This window comes from Monodon monoceros, unplaced genomic scaffold (genome assembly GCF_005190385.1).
Source record: "Monodon monoceros isolate NGI ecotype Baffin Bay Population unplaced genomic scaffold, NGI_Narwhal_1 Super_Scaffold_11, whole genome shotgun sequence".
NCBI lineage: Eukaryota > Metazoa > Chordata > Mammalia > Artiodactyla > Monodontidae > Monodon > Monodon monoceros.
Window position 1 is genome coordinate 93,247,724 of NW_021703767.1, and position 13,121 is coordinate 93,260,844.

General features: G+C 36.6%; 1 protein-coding gene across 1 annotated transcript in view; it reads left to right on the top strand.

Annotated features, from left to right (window-relative positions):
• SPATA16 (spermatogenesis associated 16) overlaps positions 1-13,121 on the top strand; it is a 223,157-nt gene that overhangs the window by 154,322 nt on the left and 55,714 nt on the right. Inside the window, exon 5 of the mRNA XM_029215182.1 lies at positions 2,016-2,163. Within this exon, the coding sequence (XP_029071015.1) occupies positions 2,016-2,163 (148 nt within the window). The remainder of the gene's footprint in view (positions 1-2,015; positions 2,164-13,121) is intronic.

A 13,121-nucleotide genomic window follows, 5' to 3' on the forward strand; every position in this document is an offset into this window, starting at 1 on the left:
CCCTAGCAAACTCATACAGGAACTAACAGCTTACAAAAGGCAGTAAAGTCAGATCAGGACCTTAGATCTGAGGTCTAGAACAGCTCCCTTCTTCGGCACCTCACTCCACACGAATCCAGGTACAGCTACTTACTTTTTTGGTCTGGACAGGCCATCCCAGGATTGGTTCCAGCAATAAACGTATTCTAGCATATTCCATGTTCCAGCAATGAACAATGAAGCAAGGACCAAGCTGGAGAAAACATTCTTCTACTCAATATAAAGGATCTTTTACTTTCTTTTGGAGGACCAGAACCTGGTACCTAAACAGCTTGAGTTCTTAATCCACATCTCTGAATTCCAGACCCACTGCCTGTATTGCCACTGGTGGCCTTTCATAGTAGCATCCAGGCCTCAGCACCCAGACCTGCTGCACCCTCAGAATGCACTGCTGCATAATCCATGGCTACTTCCATCTAAGTGCTGGCTCCGGGTTTGGCATCACAATCATATTCTTTCCCTTCTAGTTCCTCAGACCTGGAAAGGACAGCGTTGGGGACAATTTCTTTCCCTCAGCCATTCAGAAATTTGTCCCACACCAAATTTAAATTGTAAATTAAAACTGGAATGCCTTTGAGGACAGATGCTTCTTTAGAGGTCCTTTGACCTGAATAGTTCAGCATTTGCATTGTTTTATTTCACTGTCTATTCAGAATCCTAATCATAGCCCATAAGAAAGAATGTGACTTTAATATTGGACTTTGCTGGTGTGCTTGAGTGTGTACTAGTTATCTTTCTTTAAATCATAGCCGTATGGTAAATTTTCTGTTTTGTTATGGTTCCCTTTCATTGGTGGGCATGCAGTGGGCATTTCTTGGAAATGGCCAATTTTTATTAAAATGTTTCTAGAAGAAAATTTTTTTTTAATTGTAAATTAAAAAATTGATCATAGGGGTCATTTGAAGTCACTGAGGAATGAAGCAAGCAATCAACAATTGAAATTCAGCTTCTCAGTTTCAAATCAACTCCTTATTGCTGTTAATATTAGTCTAAAACTTGTTTACAATATACTCTACCAGTAATAATATAAATTGCTGTTTGTTAAATGATTTTTCTTTGTTGGAAACTTCAAATCTATTATTTTTCCTTATTGGTTGTTGACAACTTTTAGTTGTCAGGGAAAAAAATCATTCCTATAACTAAATTTGGATTTTTATAATATTCTTTTATGCTATTTTCAGAAAAATGATATAACTATAGACACTTCTACTTTTGATTCAATGTTCAAGCCTTGTTAGAAGGAAAAGTTGTAGGAAAGGAATAAATTCCTTTTAAAACTTCACATAACTTTCCTTTTGGTCTGTTTCAAATAGTAATGGACCTAGTTAAAGCAGGAAGTTCAGGGTGATGGCAGGCTTTATGAAGAATGGTATCTTGCATGAACAAAGAAAATTTAAAGAAATTCTTAAATAGCTGAATCCATCTCAAATGGCTCTTGTGATCTGGAGGGAAGGAAAGCTTTGCTAGGAGGAAGTTGAGAAAGTTTTCTTTTTTTTTTTTTCAATTCCAAAAGGCTTTGCCATGTATTGGAAGAAGAAAAATATACAGTTTGTCTAGTTTGTCATGTTATTTATAGACAATACTTAAATCTAGATATTTTAATTAATTTTTTAAAGTAAAATTGCTCATCAGTGTCTGTTCATAAGATAATTACGTTAGACTTAAGAATTTGATTTTTAAGATCAAGTTTAAAATGACACCTCAGAAAACAGGATTTTTATTTTTATCTTAAAGCAAGCTCAGTTTAGAGGTGTCTGTTTACAAACTTTCTTCATTTAATTGGTTTTCTTAATATGAAATAGGATTTCCAGAACTAATTAAAAGTTCATTCTAATGAATATTCAAGACCAAAATACGTTATCTTTGCAGTACAGTATACAGATTTTTAAATCATCCATAAAGGTAATCATATTTTTTTATATTCTTAAAGTCATGTATTGTTATTGAGACCAAACGGGTTGTTTGCTTCCTCTCAGGCCATGATTGAAGAAGCCATCACCAGGGCGGAATCTTTCTCAGTTATGTACACACCATTTGCAACAAAAATCAGAGCTGATAAAATAGAAGAAGTAAAAGAGGTTTTCATAAAAACTCATCCTGCATATGTGGAATATATCTACACAGGTAAGATTCAATATCTTCAAAGTATCAGCTAACAACTTATTTCCATAAAAAACAAATACAGGCATGTTTCTGATTTTTTGTTGCTTATTTCAGTTTTAGGGATTTTTTTTTTAATCTGATGAGCAGAAATGGAAAGTTATTTTAAGGTTTTAAGTAGAGCTAGCCCTATAGGTCTAGCATAATATTCCTTGTGCCATCATGTTTCTTTTTTTAAGACGAGAGGTAAAACCGAGAAACTCTAAGATAATAAAAAATGAAAGAATAACCTGTAGTAAAATGTCACCTTTCCCCATATATTTCATCAGTAAACTAGGTGATTATAGTATTTTCCTGAATATGGATTTTTTTTTTCTCCAATCCCTGCTATTTCTACTTTCCTTCCTCCATCTATCTCACACCTCAAACGTCCCTCTTTTTTTATGTTCTCGGGCCACTGGTATCCAAGTGAGATCTGGATAGCCAGCCAAGTGTACACAGAGAACACAACACTATTGGTGTCCTTTTTTCCTCTTTTTGTCTTTGGAAGCCACTTGCTTTCATTCATTCATTCCAAATACTTTTTACTATCTACCATGTTCCAAGTGTTATTCTGAATTAAGACAAGAATTTTCTTGTACTAAATTGAGCCAATCTCTGATGGAGATGGAGATTTCCAGTTATCTAAGATACTAAGAGTTGTCAAAAGCTTTTGTTGTTTCTGTTTCACTGTCTTTAAATCACTGAGTCAAAACAATATTAAAGAGTATTTAGGGGCTTCCCTGGTGGCGCAGTGGTTGGGAGTCCGCCTGCCGATACAGGGGACATGGGTTCGTGCCCCAGTTCGGGAGTATCCCACATGCCGCGGAGCGGCTGGGCCCGTGCGCCATGGCCGCTGAGCCTGCGCATCCACAGCCTGTGCTCCGCAACGGGAGAGGCCACAGCAGTGAGAGGCCCGCGTACGGCAAAAAAAAAAAAAAAAAAAAAAAGGAGTATTTTGTTATTTTCAAAATAAATAAATTAACAATCAGCAATGACTACCATATTAAGCAAAATCTCTAAATACACACATCTAGTATCACATCCTCCTGTTAAGGCCCCTGCATTCCTTTTGTCAGGGTTTTGGGGCCAAGTCACTGATTTATATGATTAATAATATACTCCACTAGTGATCACGTTTAAGGTACCAGGCACTCTACATTCATTATCTCTTGTCACTCCCATAACTTAAGAAGTGAGTAAGATGATTCTCATTTAGAAATGAGAAAACAGCTACCAGAGAAAACAGTTTTTCCAAAGATACACAGCAAATCAGAAAATCAGTGGCTGCAGGCCTTGGATCTGAACCCACATCCTCGCATTGAACTACACTATTTCCATCTGATAGAAGCCGAGATGTGACAGAAGCATTAAATTTAGGTCCTATGGAATCCTTATTTCTTCCACAATGCTTCAAGCTCTTCAGAAGAAATACATTTTAAAAATATAACCAGGGATGATTAAATAGTGAATCCCTAAGGAACAATGAAAATTTAAAGGCAGAGAAAGGGAAGAAAAGAAATCACATGCGTGCTATAATGAACACTGATGCTGATTTACTTAGTTCCAGCATTTTATAAGGAAGGAGATAAAAATGTTTCAGAACTCACAATTTTTGCTAATTGTTATAAATCACTTATCATTTTGTTATGGATATCTTCAAGGGTTTTGCGGGGGTGGGGGGCAGAGAGGGGAATCAATACCACACAAAAGTTACATCAATCTAGTATCATGGAAAATTAATCCAATTCAGCTATTTCCATATCTACTCTCAGATCCACTGGTAATAAAGAGAGGTTCATTGAGGAGATTACCAGTTTGCCAATTTCTCGACTGGTAGAATAAGTTTAGTTATATTTAACCTACTTCACAGAGAAGTCATGAAGATTAATTAAGATTTAGGAAGCACTGTTGCCACTGAGGGTTTATTTAAAAACAACAATAACATTAATGAGCCAGATTCACATCTCATGTAACTCCATCAATCCTGTTATCAAGATGAATTATGATCTGTTGGCAAGATGATTCATGCTAAAGGATCTTATACTTTGGAAGAGAAGATAATTATAAGTTACTGATGATTGTTTCTATCATTATATAATTACTAATTGCTGGAGTGTGACAGTGCTATATGAGAACAGAGAGAAGAAAGACAGTTTCTGGAGGAGAAGGGGAGGTAGTGAAGGCAATCTCGAATTTTAAATTTCATTAGGAGTGGTGAGGTCCTTCGCTCTATAGAATGGGTACTTTGAACTAACAGGCTATTACACTGATGACATTATTTGCCTCTGTTGCAAATGATTAAAGGGTCACTCCAAAGCCATTGCTGGAACAACAGTGAAACCACTACTACGAACTATATGTGCAAGTCTTAGTGGCATCTCTTCTTTTCCCCCCAGGTAATTCCAAGGTGAGGAAGGGGGCAGGTCAAATGTGATCTTTAGCTTCTGGATATTTCTCACAGGAGGTGCAGAGTGGTGATTTGGGCAGGCATCAGTAGCCAAAGGCAGCAGCTAGAAAGTGAGTTACACAAAGAGAGATAGGGCCTAGGAGGGTAGTGCCCTTGTTTTGTTGGCACGTCCCAAATACCAGGATACTCCTTTTATCTGCCTTCTCTTTAAGAAGCTTCTGTGTTGCCAAAAATGTATTCAGTTATTTATTTCAACAGAGTCATGCAGCAGGTGTGAATGGACAATCACACAGCAAATGTGTGCAAACATCAGGCTTTTTTTTTTAACCTACACATATTCATCTTTGGTCTGTCCAGAGCCAAAAATATATTCTATCCCACACCAAAGGACTCAATCTCACCCAATCATTTCTAAAATTTAGTCTGTCTTCAGTAACTATCTAATCAAACTCACCAGCTTTTTTCCCCTTTCCACGGGACTTTCTTCTCCTACTAGTCTGGTTTCAACTTTGACAGAGCTCGAGCCTACCCAAGGGTCCAAAGAAGCCCATGGGCATGTGAGGAAAGAGTCCTCTTGGAAGTCTTGTGCAGGCTGGCACAGCTGATTATATGGCTAGTGCAACTTGAGACAGCTCTGTTGGCTTGAGCAGGACCTCATGGGCTCATTTATGTGACACATCAGGTCACCCAAGGGCACTATATGAGTTCCCCATGCTACCTCCTGGTGTAAATGCTTCTTTACATGTACACCAACCACCCCTACCACACAAGCTGGACCAGACTAGAACTACTTTCTAAGACTCCCTCTCCCTGCCAGAATGCGGAGTTCTAGATCTTACTCTAGAAATCCCCTCTACTCCACTGGAGACTGGAAGTCATTTTAGTCCTCTCTCCAACTTGCTATGTTAATTCTTCCATTTCTCTTCTCCTTTTCTCCATGCTTCAGAATCCCAATATCCTCAGGACAAGAAGAGGATCTACAATGGAGATGGGTGGTATATTCAGTTATTCATTTAGTCATCAAACATTTATTGAGCAGGCACTATACTAGGTAGTGCTAGAATATACCTGCTTCTAAGAAAGAATATGACTCTAGTAATTTATACTTCAGGGTGAAAATTGGACTATATTTTTTCCTCTCTTCTAGAGAATACTTCACTTAAAACCTAAGCTCTAATTGTGGAATGGAAGGCTGAGTCTAATTAAAAGAATGGTGGAGGAGAAAACAGATGAAGGAGCAGTTTGGGAATAGAAGTCCTTGCCACTAAAAGTGGCAAAGACTGGCTAGTTGTTTACCAAACTATTCTCTTTCCCCCACCCCCCCCCCGCCCATGCATATAACTAGAATACATTTCCAGCCTCCTTTACAGTTCAGTGAGGCTTGTGACTCAGTAACAGCCAATGGAATATGGACAGAAATAACCTGGGAGTATGACACTCCCAGGCCTGGCCCATAAACGTCTGCCATGCAGAACTCGCTTTCCCTAGCCACTGACTGAGTAAATAGGACTGCGGAACTAAAGAAGCTACAAGGCAAAAGAAGCTTGGATCCCTGAATGACCATGTGGAAGGCAACCCACTGAATACCCACACAAACGAAAACCAAAATTCTCTTGCTTTAGATCCCTAAGATTTGGAGGCTCTTTGTTAAATCAGGTAGCTTTACTCTAACTAATATACTGCCTCACATCAGTGAAGTAGGCGGCTTCCTACTCCATCTGCAGTGTACACAATAAAATTCATGTGAACTCAGGGGAGGATGGAGAAACATTCCTCCATGTGCAGTCAAATTCATCCTCAGAAACACTCGGAGTTTGTGTACATTCCCTTCTACCTCCCGTTCACTCATCCTTCCTTGGACAACTACAGGTAAATGTTCTCATACATATGTGTTTGTACCCACTCACAGAAAGGGAACATTTGAGGAGAGACACAGATTCCCCATGGGAGACAGAACACAATTACGTAGTTTTCATTGCAGCTAGAGAAACTGAGGCCATAAATAAGAATTACAGAAATCATCTAAATAAACAATCAACAGATGAAGGTCAGAAAATCTGTACCTTGAAGATCTTGGATGAAAAGCCTACCTATCAAAGTTCTGCTGGATAAGTAGGTGTTATCATTAAAACTTGGAGACTAATACATTTAGTTCTCCCAGCAGAGGCTGGCAGACAACCCTCCAACACAGAAACTCTGCCCAACTCCAGGTCACCTTCATCAAGCCTAGATAGTATTGAGTTCATTACTCCTTGGTCATGTGACAGTGCCATGAGCCCAGTAATAGCTGGCAGAGGTGGCGGTGATGAGCAGGAAGAATATTCATGATAGAGATCCCCCAGGCAGTGTATTCTTTCTAGCTAGCCCCTAATTCACAGTCATCCTTATCATGGATTTCCACATGAAAAATAGATGCAAAAGGAAAAAACTATAAAAATGAATTCATTTTGAAATGTATAGAGATCTAAGTATTTTTAATTTTTTACTGAATGGACCAACTAAATTAGTGATTTATTATGAGAAAAACCCACTTCACCCTCAGTGGCAGGCACTAGGACTATACTGCCTTTATAACTTCTACAAGACTGATAAGGGAGGGTTAAAACTCAAATCTGCCTTGTAGGACAACCAGGCTTACATATCCTCAGGAACTCACTGTGCATTCTTTGCTATTTTGGGGATGTGGTAAGACCCACCAAAATCTTAAAGCCATATTTTAATAGAGCTATACTGTATTATGTTTCACAGAGGAAAAAATTACTGAAGTTTTAGCAGTGTAGTTATCCATTTTTCTTATTTAAGGAAAAATCCAGTTTGATTCATGCAGAGTAGTCAGGGTATATAAAACAAATAATAATTCACCAGCCCCAGAATTATTATGTTTTCATTTATAAAGATTTTGCTTGAGATTTTAATTCATATATTCCAATGAAATAACACAATTCTTGTACAGTTCTTATTCTTGCATGATTGTATTTTAATAATAAAGTAATACAATAAGCATATCCTGTCTCCACTTGATGAAAATATCAAGATTTATTTGCTAAATAAAATAAATATTCAGTAATGGATCTGTGCTTAGAATGTTTAATAGAAAAGTTTTCTGGATCAGATATCAATTACTTTAACACTTAGGTAGATAGAGTCATATTTTGTCTCTCCAGTGCAATTTAACTCCCAAGAGTAAATATGTATGTTCAGAATAATAATATACTGTTTTAAAACAGACCTTTAAAAATTGCTTTTCACTGAAATTTATAACCTTGTTCTTGTTCAGTCATCATTTACCAGTAAGGATAATACATTCTATGCTCTCTAAAATATAAAGTTAAAATTTCTCATTTTATTCTTTCTTCTTTAAAATGTTATAATTTTACCATGATCAAGAGTTTCCAAGATTAGACTATTTTCCTCTTTCTAACTCACTTTATCAAATGGAAAAGTTTATAGAATTAAAGAGCCTACATCCCCAATATCATTATGAAAGTGTTACGGCTAGGTTGGTTATAACAAGTCATCTCATGTTTGTACCACAGAATTCTTTTCAGAAACAGAGAATCATTCCCAAAGAAAAGAAATTCCCCATATATGGGGCTAAAGTCTCTGTTCTTAAAATATTAAAACGTTGGTCTTCCCAATGGGAAGTGTGGTGTTCTGGCACTGTTCTGTCTAATCAAAGTAAACATGTCTCAGTGAGCAGCTCACTTGTCCTTTGCAGTAGCAGGTTACAACACCATTTGCCTCTGGTCTCCCTCATCTACTGTCTCTTGCCATCTATGATTGCATTCTTCCTTTTAATTGCATAACTCTCTTTTAATTTCATTTTAGCTATAACAGGTAACAATAACCAAGGGATTGTACTATTTTACTTTCTTCTTGTTAGTCTGTACTTCTTAATGCATCCAGTGAACCAACTTCCCAGGAGTTGGATTCATCTCTACGATCGGTAACTTGTACCTTTAGTAACTCATCACAGTACAGCTGCAGCTCCACACCATGAGTGGCCACCCAGGAATCAAAGATTCCTCACCCTCCACCCTGTTATCCTTTCTCTTCCCAAACCACATGTTTCCATGAGCCAGGACCATTCTAGCAAATCTCACTTCTGACTCTGATTCTGGGATTTTCTTTTCCTCACAACACTGCTGACACCAAATCTGTGGGGTTTTCCACACCACTTCTCCAGCTCTCAGCCACCAACTGGTGTTTTAACAATTCAGTTCAACTTTGGTACTCACTATCCAGAGTTAGCACAGACGTCACAGATTAAGGGCTCGATCCTACCAGACTGCCCCACCACCACTTCAGATGTCAGTCACAGGTCCCAGGCCTCCTGTACTTCTGACCAACCAGCTGTAAGTTGGGGGTTTCCAATGACCCCCAATTCAGGTTCTATAATTTTCTAGGATGACTCATAGAACTTAAGAAGTGCTTTACTTACTATTACTGGTTTATTATAAAGGATACAACTCAAGAACAGCCAAATGGAAGAGATACATAAGGCAAAATAAGGTGGGGTGTGGGTGTGTGCTCTCACTGGTTGCATGACTCTCCCAGCACCTCACTGTACTTCACTAACCCAGAAACTCTCCAAACCTCATCATCTCGGGGGGTTTATGGCGGTTTCATTATGATTGACTAAATCACTGGCCACTGGTGATTAACTCAATCTCCAGCCTGCCTCTCCTCCCCAGAGCTTGGGGAATGGGGTTGAAAGTTCCAGGTTTCTAATTAAGTCTTGGTTTTTCTTGAGACCAGCCCCCATCCTGACAGAAGCTACCTAGGGGCCTGCCAAGAGTCACCTCATTAGAACAAAAGACACTCCTACCATCCTCTATCACTTAGGAAATTCCAAGTGTTATAGAAGCTCTGTGCCAGGAACTGGGAAGAAAGACCAACTATTTTTCTATGGTACCACACCATCTCTCACTCATCGGAGATAATATCCTTGTGTTTTTTACTCTTGGGTGCAGACCACTATTCAGCATGGCTTTATCTGTGAGAATCCAGTACAGTCTGGGTTGATTTTGTATCCTTCCAGAGAAGATTTTCTTTTGATTTTTCCAAACCACATGGAGTACTACCAACCAGAGAGCCTCTATTTCTAGAGCTGAGATTTCCTGGGCCATCTAGGTAGTATAAATTCAAACCTTATGCCTAGACTTAAAATTCCCAGAGGGGAAAAAGAATCCTACTCCAGGCCCCAGATAAATCAGACAAGTTTATTTTGTTAACTTCATCAATGGTTGGATTTTTTTTTTTTGTCTCCATCATTCACTGGTACCCCAGTCTCACTTTTGTTTAAGAATGCACCATGTTATATTATAATTGACCGTGTATTTGTCTACTGCATGCACCAAATGGTAAGCAACACCATGGCATTCATTATCTTACCATTTTATCATAATGCCTGACATTCATATAGACTCTGGTAAGGGGAGCCTATAAATATTTTTTAGGTAAATTAGGTAATCAATTCTTCATCTAAGCTATATATCTTATTAAGATTATTTCTAATATTTCATCATTTTGTTGCTATTATGGATTAAACCATTATTTTCATTATACTGTATATTTTATTATACCTATATATTTTGATTGACCTTTTTAAATCTTATATCTGGTTATTTGGGGGTTTGTATATTTCCTTTTTTGATCCCTTACTGAACTCTTGTCTATACTAATAGATTTTCAGTTTATCCTCTTGGATTTTCTATATAAATAACCATCTATTCTTAAGTTATGACCATTTGGTCCCTTCACTTCCAAAATTTATATCTCTCATTTTTATTTCAGGTCTTATTCCTTTGGCCTGAAATTCCAAAGCTATAGAGAATAATAGTAGTCAAAGGCAGTCATTTTGTTTCTGAGTTTAACAGGAATAAAACAGATTAAAAGGAGTTTCACCACAACTAAACTGACTACTAATAGTGAATAGTAAAGAGTAATACCTAATAATCAAGATAACCTCCTCTTTTAGATTTCCATATGTAAGCAATAACTTACCAAATACAAAACCAAAGCCTTGCTGACTTTCAAATTTTATATATTAACTACAGGAAAGCACTGAGTCATTACCATAAGATCATTTGCTTATGAGCCATGATAATTCATGAGTAATAATAGTTCCTGTACATGATAATCATGATAATTCTTTGTTTTTTAATTGTCTTCAACAATTGCACTTATTGAATAAAAAACTGTAGAACTCCAAAACCAATTTCAACAGAAAACAAAAGAAAATCTCTGGTCTCAGGAAAAGAAATTGCTGTGCTTCTCTGGGATGGTAGTTTGTTGTTGTTATTTTATCTTAGGAACATTGTGAATGAGACAGTTGATCTTCTTTACTTCTAGAAAGTATACGGAAGCTTATAAAATACATTCTGTGTATTAATCTCACCTATGGCTTCATCACCAATCTCTTACTTTTCCTTCTGATCTGTTTTCTTCAAGAACTCTTTTACACATTTTTTTATGCTGTATGTATTTATTTAAGGAAAGTCATTACACTTCCAGAGTGAGATATAAACAAATAAGTAGATTACCAGTCCAGATAGTAAGGAAAACTAAGGCTTTCAGATTATGTAAGACTTTTATTATGCAGTATTAGTTAACTACCCAAGGGTCACTTTTTGCAAAATGTAGAATCTAATCGAAAGTGAAAAAAATCATAATTATGATGTAGATCAAGAAAAATGATGCTAAACATTTTTTTAGTTATTTCTGAGATATACATTTTAAAGTAATAACTAGAATTATGACATAACATTATACAAGAACATATAAGATTTTTAGAAATTTCATGTAATGTCTGAAACATTTATATTAACATATTTCCATACAAATATAAACATTTATTTTTTATTATCTCATATACTTAAGTCTAGTTATTAGTAATAGTATTACAATAATGTTATAATAATAGCATCACTAAGTCAATTTTGGTATCTTTGTACTAGATGTAAAAATTAATTATTCTTAATCCTCAAACTATTATGTTTCTTAAATAAGGCAATTATTCTTCTCAGATAGTCAACTTGAAGAATTTATAATATGTCTTACATCTCAGCTATGATATTTTAAGGATTCCATAGTATTTGTAGATATACTGAACTACTAGCTAAATCCCTCTATCAGAAATCTTTTGTTTCAAGTAATAGGAATCACAGCTTAAACTGATTTCAGTATATTTAAGTTTTAAAGGGGTAGGAGGAGGCATGAAATACATTGATTTATAATACAACTACAGGGGGACTACCTTTAAGCACAGCTTGATCCAATAGTTCACTCACTGCTCTATTTTCTACAGTCAGCTTTCTTCTCAAGTTCTACCTGGTGTTCCATCACCTGTACCTCAAGGTGGTACCTGCATCTCAAGGTACCTCAAGTGCTAGTATCTTGAGTCATAGCAAAATTCCCAAATGTCATTACAAACTTCAAATCACACTGTCCCAAGAAGCAGTGAATATCTCTTCCACCCAATTCCTGGGACTCACTCTTCCTCATTGGCCCAAATTACATTATATGCTTATACTTGAACCAAAACAGGTCAAGGTAATGCCATGGATTGATTCGTCTAAGTCAAATAGGTCTCACTTTTAGAGTAGGTAGGGAAAGAGAGAATTCTCCAAGGGTAGCAAAAGAGGGAAGGTGGGAATGCATGTTAGGTATCCAACCAACCAATGTCCATTCCAATGGCTGCAGAAATACAGCCACTTAAGGGCATTAGAGCAACAATATATTATTTCACTAACTGTGAATTTAATAAATATTGAAGGGAAGAGCAGTATATTTCATGTTTGTTTGTCTCAAACCTACTTTGTTGGGGATGGAATTAAGGAACTTCCCCAGAATAAATACAATACAGCTGATTAAACATAAAACTTTGGAATCAATAAGAATTCCAAGTGAAATAAAAATGAACTATGTATAAAAACCTTGTGTAATTATTTGTTTTTCAAAGCTTATAAATGGGTTATGAGGGGCAACTTACATATACAAAGATCAGTTTTGTAAAAGTAGAGCAGAAATCTGAAGGGAAAATTAGGAATCTTAGGAATGAAAACCAATGTTTTCCACTTGCATCTATAACTCTGAAATTATAATGAAGGTCAAAGGGAAAATACAACTTATTATACAAAGATTCATTATACAAATAGCTTTCTCACACATCAACTGCAAAAACCAAAATACACTATGTTTTTAAAGTGGAAACTGTTTTATTATTTATGGGAGCAATAATGATGTTAGCTGCAAAGTTGCTGCCTTTTGCTATTTTCTTGCTGATGTGAATTTGTGGATAACTTCCGATATAGAAGTACTGGCATTAAAAAGTGAACAAGATAAAACTCAGAAAATGACTGGGTGGGAAAGCAGTAATGACAAAGTGTTGGCATTATGAAGAGACTGGAGAAGCTAAACTCTGAAACTGATCACTAAGATGAAGTCATATAAAACTGACATGGTCCCATCTCACACTGAACAACTGGGACCTTTAGAAATGAGATTTTGCTCTAGCCTAAAATGTCAGAAC